The following is a 17,351-nucleotide window of genomic DNA, read 5'->3' as shown; positions in this document are numbered from 1 at the left end:
CAGGCAAGGTTTGGCAACGGAGTATCAGATATAGCGTGGTACCAAATCAGAAATCAGAAGAGAAGTCAGGAAAGCAGAAGGTCATAACAAATAATCAACAACGTCTAGTCTATAGGTGTGAGCGCCAAGATCATCAACACCCCGGAACTAGTCAGAAGTATAACAGGATGGTAAAGCTAATTCCTAGTCTTGGGTGTGAGCTCCGTAGTCATCAACACCCTGGAACTAGTCTGAAGTATAACACAAAAAATACACAGTATTCCTAGTCTTGGGTGTGAGCTCCGTAATCATCAACACCCTGGAACTAGTCTGAAGTATAACAGAGATAACACAGATTCTGACAATAAGGTCTGAGTGCTTCCACGTAGTGATCGCAACGGCAGACACCAGAGAAGTGACCAGCACCCAGTATATATACTATAGCGCTCTCCAGCGCCTCCCCTAAGTGCTGGACCAATCAGAAATGGTTGAATTGTCAGCTGACCGGCTTGGTCAGCTGACACCCTTCAGGCTGTCATAAAAGTTCTGCCTCTCCACGCGCGCGCGCGTCCTTCTGAATCTGTGTGGACTATCAGTCCCAGCCACACCAGACATGTGTTGCAATGTATCCGCTGTGCAGGGCTCGGAACAAGCCGCACCGCTATCCGAGCATGCGGCGGTTTCTCCACGTTCAGCCATGCTGACAGATGTCGGCCTATGCGTGCAAACCGCCGCGTCAGATGCGGAATCCGCCGTATTGGACGCGTAATCAGCCGCCCTGCTCTGAGCACCCGCGGCGGCTTTTCCGCGTTTTCTCTCAGTTTCCAACTTTGTTGCTAGTTGCAGGCGTCTAAGGGCTAGTGCACACCAAAATCCTAATAGCAAATAGCGATTTTTAAAAAGATTTTTGAATGAATAAGCATTTTTGCTAAGCTATTCAGCTGAATCACTCCCCCTAAAGAATGCATCACGTTTGCGATTTTGAAATAAAAAAAAAAAAATTTACAATGCTGCTGTGGGAAGACCCCCATAGGGTAACATTAACCAAGCACTTTTCAAAGCGCTGGCGATTTGAAAAATGCTCATAAGCGTTCATGGTGTGCACCAGCCCTTATACAAGAAGCTAACAAATGCAGGACCTGCCAATATTGATGGCTCAATTCCATGCAATTTGCAATAGAATTACAATAAAGGAAACTGTTAGTGATGCAATAAGGTAATGAATATGACATTTCTGGAAATGTGAGAGAAGATGCAAGAGAAGTGTTCCACCCCCTGCTTGGATATAGCCCTGTGTGCGATGTACAGAGTGGTGCATGAAGGACCGGCTTGGATGCCTGTCACAGGCGCAAGTATACAGGCAGACGCCAGGCGATGCCCATGTGCCTCTTACTCGATCCCAGCTGTGTGTGTTCTCCCCGGCTCTATTAAAGTCTGTGTAGTCGGTCTTTAATGCGCCACCTAGTATAAACTGTGAAAAAGAGTGTTAAATAGCCTAAACATGACTTAGTGGCATGACTCTGCCCCCTTCCAAAGCATACCTGAATCTGTTGCAGGTGGGTTTAAATCCACAGAGCCCACAAAAAGCACTGGGAAACCGGATACTGCCTCCAATATCGGACCCAAATCCCAATATGGAGCCTTTTCCTGCAATGAGAGCACCTTCCCCTCCTGAGGAACCCCCAGGGGTCTTCTTGTGGTTGAGGGGGTTCAGCGTCTGTCCAAACATGGGGTTGCTGCAGTCATAGCTGTGGAGAAAAACACACACCCAGTTACAGGTCACTTAAAGAGACTCCGTAACAAAAATTGCATCCTGTTTTTTATCATCCTACATGTTCCAAAAGCTATTCTAATGTGTTCTGGCTAACTGCAGCACTTTCTACTAACACAGTCTCTGTAATAAATCAATGTATCTTTCCCCTGTCAGACTTGTCAGCCTGTGTCTGGAAGGCTGCCAAGTTCTTCAGTGTTGTGGTTCTGCTATGAACTCCCCTTTATGCACACTGCCTGTGTGTTATTTAGGATTAGAGCAGCTTCTCTCTTCTCTCTCATCTTTTACAAGCTGGATAAATCGTCCTCTGAGCTGGCTGGGCTTTCACATACTGAGGAATTACAAACAAGGGCAAAGCTGTTTGCAGGAAGAAAAGAGCAGCCTGAAACTTCAGTGCATGGGGGAAAGAAACCCACAAATGATCTCTTGAGATTCAAAAGGAACGCTGTATACAGCCTTCTTGTGTATGGATGTATTTTCTATGTGTGGACATACTGTACATCAACCTACATCCTGTTTTGGTGGCCATTTTGTTTGTTTACAAACAAACTTTTAAAAACTGTTTTTAACCACTTTTAATGCGGCGAGGAGCGGCGAAATTGTGACAGAGGGTAATAGGAGATGTCCCCTAACGCACTGGTATGTTTACTTTTGAGCGATTTTAACAATACAGATTCTCTTTAACATGTCTTCTAATAAAGATCCTATTGTGTAGGATATACTCATGTCTGGAGTATGGGGTGGATAATGAAATGAATTGTAAATAATAAAAAATAATAATAATAATAATAATAAAAAGGTTAACTTAAAGAAAATGTAAGCAGCTTGGAATTGGACCAATCAAATACAGTCCATTTCCAAGATGAATTTACATACAATTAGCAGAAAAACAAACCATACACCCTTTAAGAATAATTAGGTCTCCTTGACTAATCCCATGCTAATCCCTGACACGTAGCCGGTCGGCGTGATGACGCGGATCAGCAGAGCGGGAAGCAGGCCCGACGACTTCAGGCCGAGGTTGTACCATAACAGAGACGCCAGCCGGCACAGGAACCAGGAGGACGACGGGGGACCTTGTGGCTTAAGGTGGGCTGGAGGAAGCCCCAGGTAAGTCACAGTTTCATTTTTAATGAGTGCTCAGGGTCCCTTTAAAGACAACCAATAATGACAGCCTTAGCCATTAAGTCTGGTAAGTGTACAGTTGCCCCAGAGCGGAATGCATGATGTCACTGCTCCACCGGCTACTCCCCCCCCCCCCCCTCTACAGAATGCATTATCAGCTATATAGCTTTGGCCCAGCCAGAAGACATCAATCAAGTGTGTAGGGGCCTTAAAGGGAACCTAAACTGAGAAGGATATGGATTTTTGCTTTTAAAATAATACCAGTTGCCTGATTCTCCAGCTGATCTTGTGTCTCTAAATACTTTTAAACCACAGCCCCTCAACAAGCATGCAGATCAGGTTCACTGACTGAAGTCAGACTGGATTAGCTGCATGCTTGTTTCAGGTGTGTGTTTTATCCACTACTCCAGCCAAAGAGATCAGCAGGACTGCCAGGCAACTGGTATATTTAAAGAGACTCTGAAGTCTCATAAAAAACATGTTTTTATATTAAAAATCTCTAACATGATAGCACTAACTAAAACGCTGCCACCCCCGCGGCTGAACTCTAAATCCCCCCAAACTCCCCGGGGCACATTGCGTGGAGCGCTTCCGTGAGAGGCAGAGCTTTCAGCTGCAGTTCTGCTTCTACACGCATCTATCAGTGAGGATCGCCACTTCTCCCAGTCTTCTTTCACTGGGAGAGGTGGAGATACGCGTGGATTGACACGCATGGAGGCAGAGCTGCAGCTAAAAGCTCTGCCTCCCGGGTCAGCAAAATCCACAACCAAGAAAGTTGTGCGTTTTGCGGGGTGAGTTAGGGGGGATTTAGTTAGAGTTCAGCCGCGGGGATGCAGCGTTTTAGTTAGGGCAATCATGTTAAAGAGATTTTTAATCTAAAACATGATTTTTATGGGAGTCTCTTTGAAAGGAAACATCCATATCCCTATCAGTTAAGGTTCCCTTTAAGGGCAACTAAGTTTTGTGAGCATGGTTATGATGCTTAAATCTGATCTCCTTATCACTGTGCAGAGGTTATCAGCAATTTGTCAAACACCAACTACAAAGAAATGCCACATCAATGACAAGATTTCCTTTCACCTTGATCAGATATTTCTTCAGTACGGTTCAAAGTGTAGTATTTTCTCATGTTTCTTACCCCTTCTGACAACCTCTTTATTTAAACATTATTTTTGTTTATCTTAAGATGCGTATATGTGCGCAATTACTGTCACCTGTACGGATTAGCAGGCCATTATCAAGTCCGCAACATCAGTAGTATAAATGAGCTCTTTATTACATAATTAAAAGCATGATGCTTCCTGTATCCGCTGTTTTGGCCAAACATGTCCTTTTTCAAGCCATGCAGTATAACAACTCACACTACAATGTTTAGATACTCACATGTACAAAGAAGAACCAATCCAGTGGCAGATCGTCCAGCCAATCACAAACAGGCAGCATCCGGCGGACCCGCATTGCTATCCTAGGGTCTATTAACATGTCCTGTTGTCATGTTGGAAGGGTGCAGAGGGACGATGGCGTGGTGTATGGAAGAACAGTAGAACAATGCCCAGATCGCTCAATGGATGTGTCAGGGAGAGTCAGGGTCACCTCACACAAGGTTCAGGCGAGAATCAACTACATGAGTTTGGCTGTTTCCCTATCTATTTAAAAGGTCCATGGTATGAGATCTTTACTAACACTTTTAAGACATCTACTCAGACTAAACACAGAACATTTATATAGTGCTTTCCTCCTGGCGAACTCAAAGCACCAGAGCTGCAGCCACTAGGACGTGCTCTATAGGCAGTAACAATGGGAGTCTTGCCCAAGGCCTCCTACTGAATAGGTGTTGGCTTACTGAACTGAAAGAGCTGAGATTCTAACCCAGTTCTCCTGTGTTAGAGGAAGAGCCCTTAAAAAGTGTACCAGAGATAAAAGATAAAAATGTTATACATACCTGGGGCTTCCTCCAGCCCCATAACCACGGATCGCTCCCATGCCACCGTCCTCAGTCTTCTCCAGCTTCGGTACCGGGTCCCGTAACTTCAGCCAGTCTGATGCAAGAGAAGTTCACTCTCTACGTATCTCTCCAGTGGCTGCCGAAGAGATACATAGAGAGCACACTTCACTTGCGTCGGACTGGCCCAAGTTATGGGCCCAGGTACAGAAGCTGGAAATAACCGAGGACGGCAGCCATGGGAGCAATCAGTGCTTATGGGGCTTGAGGATGCCCCAGGTATATATAAAATCATCATCATCTCTGGTTTCCTTTAACCAGTACACTATCCAGCCACTACATCTCCTCCAGACACCTCCTACTCTTCACCAAAAGAAGATCAATAAGTTAAAGTTACATTTTGACTTTAGAACCACTTGTAGGAATTGTATTGTCAGCCAGCTGAACCCCATTCTGATTTCTGTCATGCTTTGATGGAAGCCCAGATACTTCTCTGGGATAGATGGGTACAATCCTTACTTTAGCATGGACTGTGGTACGTTGGTCTTCACAAAGGGGATAGCCCCTTGTTTCTTCAGCACCTGCACAAGAATGCAGTCTTTTGTGGCCGGCTGGTTGAAGTGCTTTAGAAGCCCCAGTGTGCTGTCATGTCCCTGTAACAGCAAAAGGAAAAAATATATATATTTATGAGATGATAATGAGAAAGCAAGACAACAATAAAAATGGTGAAAATCCCCTGCAATACAAGCAGCTCCATTTTCTAAAGGAACCAGAGGTGACACACAGGCTACACACTGATAGTCTGAACAAGTACAGGGTCAAATTGAGGAGGTGGAAAACCAGGGCTGTGGAGTCAGAGTTGGAGCAATTTTTGGGTACCTGGAGTCGGAGGTTTAATAAACTGAGGAGTCGGATGATTTTTCTACCAACTCCACAGCCATGCAAGGGCTGTGGAGTAGGCGTCTGAGCAATTTTTGGGTACCTGGAGTCAGAGGTTTCATAAACTGAGGAGTCTGAGTTGGACGCTTTTTGTACAGACTCCACAGCCCTGGGGGAAACAGTTTGCATAGCAGAGTGCCCTTTTCAGTCAGCTGGGATCCGGTCTGGGCACTGCAAACAAGTATCTATTACATACAACAATCTCACATGGCCATGTCGTGTATTCTAATCATTTTTAGAACACCCCAGACTTGAAATAAGCCCAGATTTATAAAATCTTTCAATAATCTCTGGAAAAAGAGGGGGGGGGGGGGGGAACAAAACAAAAAAAAACGCACCCTTTGCACGTATGTCCACATTTTTCCTGTTCAACTCCATGAAGCTGTGCACAAGGTGTCTACATGTGAGGTTGGTGTGGCTCTGAAAAATGTAACACTATCAGCTGGCTATACACCAGCGGTTCTGGATGTAAGCCTGGCTTCTGGGGCATAAAGAGATAATTTGCATATTCAGTAACGGTGCATTGTGGGTAACCTCAGTTACACACTTAAATCTGAATTATAGCAAGTACCTTCTGGTTTAAGAAGGGAGACTATATTAAGCATTGCTTTTTTTAGTAGGAGGGCTTTTAGTTCTTTTTTTTAGTCACCTATACTTTCCTAGTGGTTTTGGGTCACACCGAGCTGCTTGGTTGCTACATCCAAAGAAACAGGTCGCTGCAACCACTACACCTGCTGTGATCGGGAGAAAGAACACCAGTAAGCCAGGTTGAGGCCTTTTGGCTAAGATCAAGTGTAGTATCTGTTCTTTATCAGTTTCAGGGCAGGCCGGGCCTGAACTAAGCTCCGACAACCCCTAAAGTGGGGGGGCACCTCGAACGAGTGAGGAAGGTGAGGGACACGCCCAAATCCTCTAGTACGGGCGTGCACTGTTCTTACGTTCCCTAGATTCTGACTAGATGGATCTACCACGGTCGAAGCTGGAAGGCTGAGGGCTTTGCTTAGGCGTACTGCCCCTAAAAAGTGGCGCTCCAGGAGTACCTGAAAAACCCGCGACGTGGGAAATCCCGGGCGGAGTAAGGTGCTTAGGTCTGTACTGCCCATATGCACAGCTGAATTTTTATGACGCCGGCTGCAAGGTGGGGGCCAGCTTGCTGTAGGGCCCGTGGCTGCTTATGCACGTTTTTGTGGGGTGTTTACGCACTTCCACTTTTTCCGTACATGGGCATAAAGCCTTGCTTATTCCAGGCTCCTGTTGTGTGTATGTATATACAGGGCTGTGGAGTCGGTCCAAAAATCCACCGACTCCGACTCCTCAGTTTAGGATTCCACCGACTCCGACTCCACGACTCCGACTCCTCTAATTTGCATATTACAATTTTGTTGATTAAAAGTATGTAACATGAAATTCGTCTCTTAACTGCCAACGCTTAGGAATTTTACAAGACAACTGAAGTGAGAAGGATATGTAGACTACTATATTTATTCCCTTTAGACTAAAACTAGTCCTTGGTAAGAGTACTTGTAAAAGGTACAAACCGGAACAAAGAACATCTATCAGGCCCTAGGCAATGTAAGTGTGGGTACATGTAAGAATGATGTGCAGGTACTCTGCAGGGGAATGAGGAGATTGTAAACAGACAACACCTCTGTGTTCAATGTGCACAGCATTCTCAGTGGATTCCCTGCAGCTCTGTGGGGAGTGCATATGTAGAGTATAGTACTACTGTGTAACAAAGTAAACCTGAGACAGATGAAATTAAAGTTTTATACATACCTGGGGCTTCCTCCAGCCGCCTTCAGGATAATCAGTCCCTCGTTGTCCTCCTCCGCCACCTGGATCTTCTGCTATGAGTCCAGGTACTTGAGCCAGTCAGGCGTAGTGCGCATGCACACACTCCGCCGCCAGGAGCATACTACACCTGTGCAGCACTATTGCGCAGGTGCAGAATGTTCCTGGCTGTGGGAGCGGCATGCGGCCGGACAGCGCTGACTGGCTGAATTACCAGGACTCATAGCAGAAGATCCGGGTGGTGAAGGACAGCGAGGGACTGATTAGCCTGAAGAGGGCTGGAGGAAGCCCCAGGTATGTATAAAACTTTACTTTTTATCTGTCTCAGGTACCCTTTAATTTGTAGTCACCAAACCAAATTTTAACAACATATCAAATTATTTGATTTCATCAGAAAAGGGAGTGCATACATTTGCATAAATCAGCATCAATGCAGAATTATTTCCATCTCGTTGACCATCTCTATTAGTGACACAGCTACACATCAGGCTTTATTCTTACAGCATAGATGTTATTTAGTATATATAAGAGATTCCTGTGTACACATCATATATACAGTCACAATCAGATATGTATATCTGACCTTAAAAATACGGGGACTGCTTTATTGAAGCAGCACAAGTAACTAATTTTGATTGGTTTATTTCATTTTTGTGGACTAAGCACAGCTATTACTGTATATATACTGTATATATACATTATTTTTAATGACTATTATCTGAGAAATAGAACATTTTATCATATTTTCTATTTTAATTACAGTTACAAATTCATTAGGAGTCGGAGTCGGTGCATTTTTTCCCGACTCCGACTCCAGGCACCCAAAATTGCCCGACTCCACAGCCCTGTGTATATATATATATATATAATTTTATTTTTTTTGAGGATAAGAAACCCGCTGCACGAATCTCAAGATAAAAAGTTAAAAGCTCAATTTTTATTAAGGCGATTGTGGACAAACAGGCAATACAGCTATATTGCACATTTGTCCACAATTGCCTTAATAAATATTGGACTGTTATCTTGAGATCGGTGCAGTGGAATGCTTATCCTCAACATGTGCTTGGTTACTAGGTTGCACAGCTGCTGCAGCAGCCGGTCACAGCTCAAAGGGTGCGACAGCTCACATTCCATACACAATCACCTAGTAGTTAGGAGATTGAGGCAGCACTAAGAAGAGGGATTGCAATGTGCCATACCCCACCTCAGTAAATAAGCATCTATATGGTACAGCATATATCGGTGTATGCAGGTGTGCATTTATGTGTATTTTATGGGACCAGAATTGATAGAAATAGCCCTGGCAAGGACTTCCCTGAACCGTAAACAATTTGATGCCATTCTCTGTCTACCTTTTCCCTTCTTGTCTTCATTCCAACCTTCTGAGTAGCGTGGCAGAGATGGCGAGCAGCATGAGAGTGGAGTGATAAAGTGGAAGGTGGAGGGCAATTACATAGTGTGGGCAGATTAGGGCAGTCTTTTAAATGGGATCTGGGGCAGAGTCTACTGCAGTGACAATCGCTCAGAGTTTGTATGAAGAGTTAAAGGTCAAATGTAGTGAAAGGTATAGGAAGGCTGCCATATTTACTTCCTTTTAAGGAAAACTAGTTGCCTGACTTCTCTGCTGATCCTCTGCCTCTAATACTGTTATCCATAGACTTTGAACAAGCATGCTGCAGATCAGATGTTTGACATTGTCAGATCTGACAAGATTAGCTGCATGCTTGTTTATGGTCTAATTCAGACATGACTGCAGCCAAATAGAGTAGCAGAGCTGCCAGGCAACTGGTATGGTTTAAGAGAAAAAAAAATATGGTGGCATCCATATACCTCTCACTACAGTAGTCATTTATAGGATACATCCAGGCACTTTAAAAATAAAAAAAATCCACTTATCTGGGGCTTCCTCCAGCCCCCATCAGCCGTTCTGTGCCCTCACCGCAGCTCCGCTCATCACCCATAGCCAGAGGTCCTTTCTGGCGCAGGATGTCCACTGCGCCTGCGTGAGCAGCTCTGAGTAGCACTGACATCATCCCGACTGCACTGTGCAGGCGCAGTAGCTCTGCGCCTACGCTGTACAGTCCAGATGACTTTAGCAGGACCAGTGAGCCGCATGCTGAATCTCAGAAGAAGCCGGCGAGGTCGGCTTCTCCACCAGAGGGAACCGTGAGCCACTGGAGCTGCAGCGAGGGCACAGGACGGATGCAGGGGGCTGGAAGAAGCCCCAGGTAAATGGATTTTATTTATTTTTTTGCAACTCAATTTTGATTGAAAATGTTCAAGTTTAAAACATTTTTAACATTTGACATATGAGCATGTCTTGTATAGGTATCAAAATAACTTGTCAACAATACAAACTAAACATATAGATGGAGTTGCAAACATGTTATCAATCAAGAGGCTAATGACATCCATAATAAACCATTAGACCATAGGTCTTGAAACCTTGAACCAATATTGCTGTAGGTTGATAGGACTAAAGAAATATTATTAAAAAAAAAAAAAAAAAGATAGAGAAATAAAAGAAAAAAACCAACAAAAACAGACAATGGGCTTGATTCACAAAGCCGTGCTAACTGTTAGCACGCTGGTGGGTGAAAAGCCCATTAGTTTAGGCGTGATAAAATAAATTTGCGCGCAAAGTTTTGCACGTAAAGTTTTGCGCGCGCAAAGTTTACATTAAACCCTATGCAACGTTTCGCGCGCACCGGACTTTGCGCGCAAAACTTTGCGCACAAGTTTTTCCCTCAAAGCGTTGCTAACCTACTTAGTGCAATGCTTATCGCGCCCGGCCCAAACATCTTTAGGCGTGCTAACTAGGTTAGCACCGCTTTGTGAATCAAGCCCAATGCCTGCAATCTTCTAAGATATAATTAGGATTATTTATTTTTAAAGCCCTCAGACCTTCCTTTTGAGAGATTACAGGAACCAGCTGCATGGAGAAAGATTTTGTAAGTTTTCTCAGACACACATACGGCGAGACTTGAGTAATTTTAAGATATCTTCAGTCACACTTTAACAAATCTTGTTGTTTATTGCTTATAAAAGCTTCCCCACTGCCAACAGTCTGTACAATATTAACAAAAAAATGCTATGGCTGCTGCCAAATTTCCCTTCACTCCCTCCTAAATTCCTCACAGTTGAGTGCATCAGCACTTCTCACACATCTGTCAACATATCAGCCTGATGCTCTCTGCATTCCATTCCTTCCCATCAGTGACATGATGTGACCAGAACAGATATAGGATTCAGATACTACTAATGATCTGACTGTCTGAGGCACTGAAAGGGGATTAGAGGGGCAAAGTAAGACATATGTTACCCATTCATATAGCGACCTGGCGGTCGTTCAACCATCAGATTCAATAATTATTGAATCAGATGGAAAAAAAATAAATAAATAAATAGGTGCCGACCAAGAGGATGCCCAATTGACAATGTGACCAATTTCGGGCTGAGCAGATCGATCAGACATGCTGTAAGATGTCAGGCCTTTGTGGTCAGTCGGGTGCATGGCAGTAATGGCGAGCGATATCGGGATGAGCAGTGAAACCAAACGCTGTCCCCCCTAATGTTCCCCCCTCCCCCCAGTGCCCAATGCACTATACATTACCTCTCCGTCCATACATGCACCCCACGTGGTTGCCGGCGTACATATGGGCGCGTGTGAAGTCTTGCAGCATCGGGCTGGCAAGGCGGCGGAGGCAGCGTCACAAGGCTGATCCAGATCGATTTTAGCATGAAATTGATCGGGAATTGGCCTGTGGTGTATGGGCAGCTAACAGATCTCTCTCCGATCAGAGAGAGAGATCTGTCTCTTGGTCAATCAGATATAAGGGCACCTGTAGAGCTGGCTGTCCAAACATTATGGAGCAGCTTCAACCATGCTGTTATGGTCTATAGGCTGATGGTAACAAACAAGTGTTAATAAGTAATTGGCAGTTTTAAGAGCTCTTTAGTGGAGAAACTTGGAAAGGAGCTGCATTAGGTTATCATACTCACTGCAACCTGCTGGCATTTGGGTTGTATGCGTGTAACAAGTGTACCATGATGCCAATAAGTGCCTGCTATACAGCACCCCCTCTTGGCAGGTTTAGGCGATTCCCTGAAGATTTCATGCTGAAATCGGATGGGAATCGGCCTGTAGTGGATGGACAGATTGACAAGAGACAAATTTATCTCTAATCAGATTCGATTAAGAGATAAATTTGTCTCTTTGTCGAATCTGCCCATAATCTTAAAGCCCCATCTACACGATACGATTCTTTGTACGATTCTGTTACGATTCTATTTACGAGCCGATTAAATCCAACATGTCCGATCGGGATTCGATTCAATTCGATTTGCCATTTTTTGCAATGGCAAATCGAATTGCATCGAATCCCGATCGGACATGCCGGATTTAATCGGATCGTAAATAGAATCGTAATCGAATCGTACAAAGAATCGTATCGTGTAGATTGGGCTTTAAGCCTCATCTACACGCGTAGATGAGGCGGCAATGTGGCTTATCAATCGAGCCAATGATGCGGCGGGGACGAGCAGGGAATCGAATCCGGCACACGCACGGATGAGGTGGGCATGCGCGGGGACGCGTGTAGATGAGGCTTTAGGTCTATGGGCACCAGTCTCCTGCCAACTTCTACCTGTATCTTGACCATCAGCCATTTACATGGAAAGGCACAATTAACCATTAGGAAAATTTTACCAGCTTAAAGAGACACTGAAGCAAAAAAAAAAAAAAAAAAATGATATAATGAATTGGTTGTGTACTATGAATAATTACTAGAAGATTAGTAGCAAAGAAAATATTCTCATATTTTTATTTTCAGGTATATAGTGTTTTTTCTAACATTGCATCATTCTATAATATGTGCAGATTACACAACACTCAGCATTCTAAATGATTCTTTCAGAGCAGTCTGTGAACTGATGACCTCTTCTCTGGCAGAGAAAAAGTAAATAGTTCAATAACAGTTGAGATAATAAAAGTTAGAAGACAGCCCTCTCCATGACTTTGAAAGTCGTAGAGCTTAATGGCTTTTTTGCATAGAGATAACAACTGGAGTTTCTTAACTCTTCCTGTACTGGAAACAATTAGACTGATGTATCTGATCTTAATGGTTTATTTCTTAGCTGTACTACACATACAAATCATAATATCATAATTTTTTTTTCGCTTCAGTGTCTCTTTAAGAGTGTGTTTCGCTTAACGATAGTAACTCGATTTGCTAGGAAAGAAATAGTAAAGTGACTTATTTTTTCCACTGTAATGTAAGAGGTCCCAACAAGCTACAGTGGTGTGAAAAACTATTTGCCCCCTTCCTGATTTCTTATTCTTTTGCATGTTTGTCACACTTAAATGTTTCTGCTCATCAAAAATCGTTAACTATTAGTCGAAGATAACATAATTGAACACAAAATGCAGTTTTAAATGATGTTTTTTATTATTTAGTGAGAAAAAAAACCTCAAAACCTACATGGCCCTGTGTGAAAAAGAAATTGCCCCCTGAACCTAATAACTGGTTGGGCCACCCTTAGCAGCAATAACTGCAATCAAGCGTTTGCGATAACTTGCAACGAGTCTTTTACAGCTCTCTGGAGGAATTTTGGCCCACTCATCTTTGCAGAATTGTTGTAATTCAGCTTTATTTGAGGGTTTTCTAGCATGAACTGCCTTTTTAATGTCATGCCACAACATCTCAATAGGATTCAGGTCAGGACTTTGACTAGGCCACTCCAAAGTCTTCATTTTGTTTTTCTTAAGCCATTCAGAGGTGGATTTGCTGGTGTGTTTTGGTTCATTGTCCTGCTGCAGCACCCAAGATTGCTTCAGCTTGAGTTGACGAACAGATGGCCGAACATTCTCCTTCAGGATTTTTTGGTAGACAGTAAAATTCATGGTTCCATCTATCACAGCAAGCCTTCCAGGTCCTGAAGCAGCAAAACAACGCCAGACCATCACACTACCACCACCATATTTTACTGTTGGTATGATGTTCTTTTGCTGAAATGCTGTGTTACTTCTACGCCAGATGTAACGGGACACGCACCTTCCAAAAAGTTCAACTTTTGTCTCGTCGGCCCACAAGGTATTTTCCCAAAAGTCTTGGCAATCATTGAGATGTTTTTTTAGCAAAATTGAGACAAGCCTTTATGTTCTTTTTGCTTAAAAGTGGTTTGCGCCTTGGACATCTGCCATGCAGACCGTTTTTGCCCAGTCTCTTTCTTATGGTGGAGTCGTGAACACTGACCTTAATTGAGGCAAGTGAGGCTTGCAGTTCTTTAGATGTTGTCCTGGGGTCTTTTGTGGCCTCTCGGATGAGTTTTTTCTGCGCTCTTGGGGTAATTTTGGTCGGCCGGCCACTCCTGGGAAGGTTCATCACTGTTCCATGTTTTTGCCATTTGTGGATAATGGCTCTCAATGTGGTTCGCTGAAGTCCCAAAGTTTTAGAAATGGCTTTATAACCTTTACCAGACTGATAGATCTCAATTACTTTTGTTCTCATTTGTTCCTGAATTTCTTTGGATCTTGGCATGATGTCTAGCTTTTGAGGTGCTTTTGGTCTACTTCTCTGTGTCAGATAGCTCCTATTTAAGTGATTTTTTGATTGAAACAGGTGTGGCCGTAATCAGGCCTGGAGGTGACTACAGAAATTGAACTCAGGTGCGATAAACCACAGTTAAGTTATTTTTTAACAAGGGGGGCAATCACTTTTTCACACAGGGCCATGTAGATTTGGAGTTTTTCTTCTCACTAAATAATAAAAACCATCATTTGAAACTGCATTTTGTGTTCAATTAGGTTATCTTTGACTAATAGTTAACGGTTTTTGATGAGCACAAACATTTAAGTGTGACAAACATGCAAAAGAATAAGAAATCAGGAAGGGGGCAAATAGTTTTTCACACCACTGTATATAAACAAAAGCTTAAATGGAAGAGGGGTGGTCTCTTATCTCCTCCCAGAGAAATAGAGAAGTGAATGGGATGCTAATCGGTGATAGGATTTTCCATGAAATGCCACAGCAATGCCGAAATTTTATACCTTTTTTTTATACATTTTTAAGGGATATAAAATCTTTGAGGAACCAGTGTACTCTGGCATGTGAGTATGCGTATGCATGGTTTGTGAGGTGTAAGATCATTATTATCTCGATTCTTTTTAAAATATAAATAAAAGTTCAATTGAATACATACCCAGCGCTCCGATTTAAAAAAAAAAATATATATATATATTATACACACACCCACACATATTTACACACACTATATTCCGAGACATTTCCATATTACTCAACAACCTGGTAGTATCAGAAGACAGACCAGACAACAGACAAACTGGACAAAGTACAAGGTCCAGGAGTAGCTAGTGTTTCCTCATCCCATACCGCATATCTGGAGAGAATCAGACATACTTTTCCACTTCACTTTATCACTTATCAGATTAACAAGGAAAGAAATTGTATTTTCTAAAAAGCAACAAATCAAAATGACCATAGAGGGTGCATTTCTGTCATGCCCAATGAAGATGCACAGTTTTGGCTCATGGTGCTATTTATACTTCACACTGTAATAGCCAAATAACCACCCCGTGTGGTTATATTATAGCAGCACTAGCACACCTCAGAGGAGGTTACAACAGTCTCCACATAGTCTAATCACCTTGTAGTTGTAGTTGTCTTTCAGGCTAACAGGAACACCATACAGGGCCCCCTTGCTGCTCCCATCCTTCAGCCTGGCCAGCAGATCTTCACATTCTGGAAGATAATCTACGATGCAGTTCACCTCGCGGGTAACTTCCAGAGCCTGCACACAAGACAACACAATGTACTGTGTATTAGAATGCTAAACAGAGAATGTGCAATTACTGACATTATTCCCAAATTTCTAAACTCATAGGGCCCTGAAGAAACATTTGTGATGAGGTCTCCTGGGCTGGTTCTCTCATGAGGCAAGGTGAAACATTTAAATCAGGTGCAGAGTTTACAGGGACAGCATGTTTGTACTGCAGAGCTGGTTCTAGACAGGCACATATGAGGGGGCAGTCAGAAATGTGAAGTGGAAATCATGTCTGAGCACATTTTTCTACGAAACAGTAGTGGCAAAAAATGGGAGGGATCATGATGTCATGTGGGCGGGGCTAACTGTAATGTAGTTATACCAGCTAATGTAGTTACATAAAAAAAAATATTAAGTAAATGCACATAATGACAGGCAGCGTTTCCCCAGTAAATGCATGTAATGAGAGACAGCCTTTCACCAGTAAATGCATGTAATGAGACAGCCTTTCACCAGTAAATGCACGTAATGTGAAACAGCCAGTGTCCCCAGTATAGGTAGCCAGGCGTATAGGTGTCCCCAGTATAGGTAGCCAGGCGTATAGGTGTCCCCAGTATAGGTAGCCAGGTCTATAGGTGTCCCCAGTATAGGTAGCCAGGCGTATAGGTGTCCCCAGTATATGTAGCCAGGTCTATAGCGGTCCCCAGTATATGTTGCAAGGTCTATAGCTGTCCCCAGTATATGTAGCCAGGCGTATAGCTATCCCCAGTATATGTAGGCAGGACTTACCGTGTCCCCAGTATAGGTATCCTCTAGTGTATAGGTGTCCCCAGGAGGGTTGGCAGCGCAGAGAAGAGGGAGATCACTGGGCACAGCAGCAGGGAAGGGGGGACCTCCCTTCTCCAGGTTTTGAGCGGCTCACAGCAAGCAGCAGCAGAACACTTCCTATTTCCAATGCGGGAGGAAGATTTGTGCGTCGCTACTCTGGTCTAGTCAGTGACCCCACTAGAGTAGCGGCACACAGAACTTCCTCCCGCGCCAGGAATAGGATGGAAGTGGTCTGCCGCCGCCCGCTGCTCCTATCTGGAGGGGGGAGCCCCAGGTGCGGGAAGGGGGGGAAAGAGACATCCCCACCTTCCCTGCCACTGGGCCCACCGCTCCCTCTTCTCTGCGCTGCCACCCCTCCTACTTGAGGTGGCATTGTATTTATTTGAGGGGACGATGCCCCCTCTTTCCCCAGCGTTTAGCCGACTCTTTTGTAGTGTGTGTTTACACCCACAGAATGCAGTCAGAGTAGAAGGAGAAGCAAGAAGAGAGCGAGTGAGGTAATGAGGTCATCACTGGGGAAACGCAACTTGTTGTGCTGTGTGAGGAGTCCGACAGTGAGTGAGGAGGGGGGGGAGGCAGGAGAGCAGCAGTGTTTCATTTGCCTTGCACAGCAGAAGGGAGGAGATGGCACTGCTGTACTGACTGAGGAGGAATGGACAATGGCCGACGGGCTGAGGGTGAGCAGTTTGTTTGTCACTGGCTAACATCCAGCCAGTGTGGTATTGTGCTGAGCAGCAGCATGTCCTGCGAGAACCTTAAATAAAGCAAAGTAAATTGTAGGGTGCAGTGCGATCATTCCAAATCGGGGGAAGGGCGCATCTTTACATGTTTGCCTAAGGCAGCAAAAAGTCTAAAACCAGCCCTGGAGGTCGCTGAATGTCGGCACGCTTGAGCAATAGCACCCTTCCCCATAAATATGTACACTCAGAACCACCATACATGTCATGAAGTGTGAAAAAGCACATAAAGAGCACGGAGCTTATCTGTACTAGACAGGGAGTCTCCCAAATACAATATTAGAAAGACCAGTCAAGTACCTTTCCTTCAGAATCTTAGGTCTAGTGATAAGAACTTTAGTGTTTTGGGAGGCACCCATAGGATTAAAAAAAAAAAAAATTGGACAATTTTAGCACTTTTTTTGTTTGTTACACTTCCTTTGCTCCTAATTAGTACTGCTGTAATGTGCATCAATCA

General features: G+C 43.9%; 1 protein-coding gene across 1 annotated transcript in view; it reads right to left on the bottom strand.

Annotated features, from left to right (window-relative positions):
- LOC137520957 (vitamin D3 hydroxylase-associated protein-like) overlaps positions 1-17,351 on the bottom strand; it is a 117,022-nt gene that overhangs the window by 31,624 nt on the left and 68,047 nt on the right. Inside the window, exons 3-5 of the mRNA XM_068239589.1 lie at positions 15,213-15,356; positions 5,337-5,470; positions 1,521-1,727 (exon numbers count right to left, since the gene is read on the bottom strand). Coding sequence (XP_068095690.1) covers positions 1,521-1,727; positions 5,337-5,470; positions 15,213-15,356 — 485 coding nt within the window. The remainder of the gene's footprint in view (positions 1-1,520; positions 1,728-5,336; positions 5,471-15,212; positions 15,357-17,351) is intronic.

The sequence above is a fragment of the Hyperolius riggenbachi genome, chromosome 6 (assembly GCF_040937935.1).
Source record: "Hyperolius riggenbachi isolate aHypRig1 chromosome 6, aHypRig1.pri, whole genome shotgun sequence".
In the NCBI taxonomy this organism is placed as follows: Eukaryota; Metazoa; Chordata; class Amphibia; order Anura; family Hyperoliidae; genus Hyperolius; species Hyperolius riggenbachi.
Note: the sequence above shows the minus strand (reverse complement) of the source record. Positions and strands in the feature narration are given on the sequence as shown.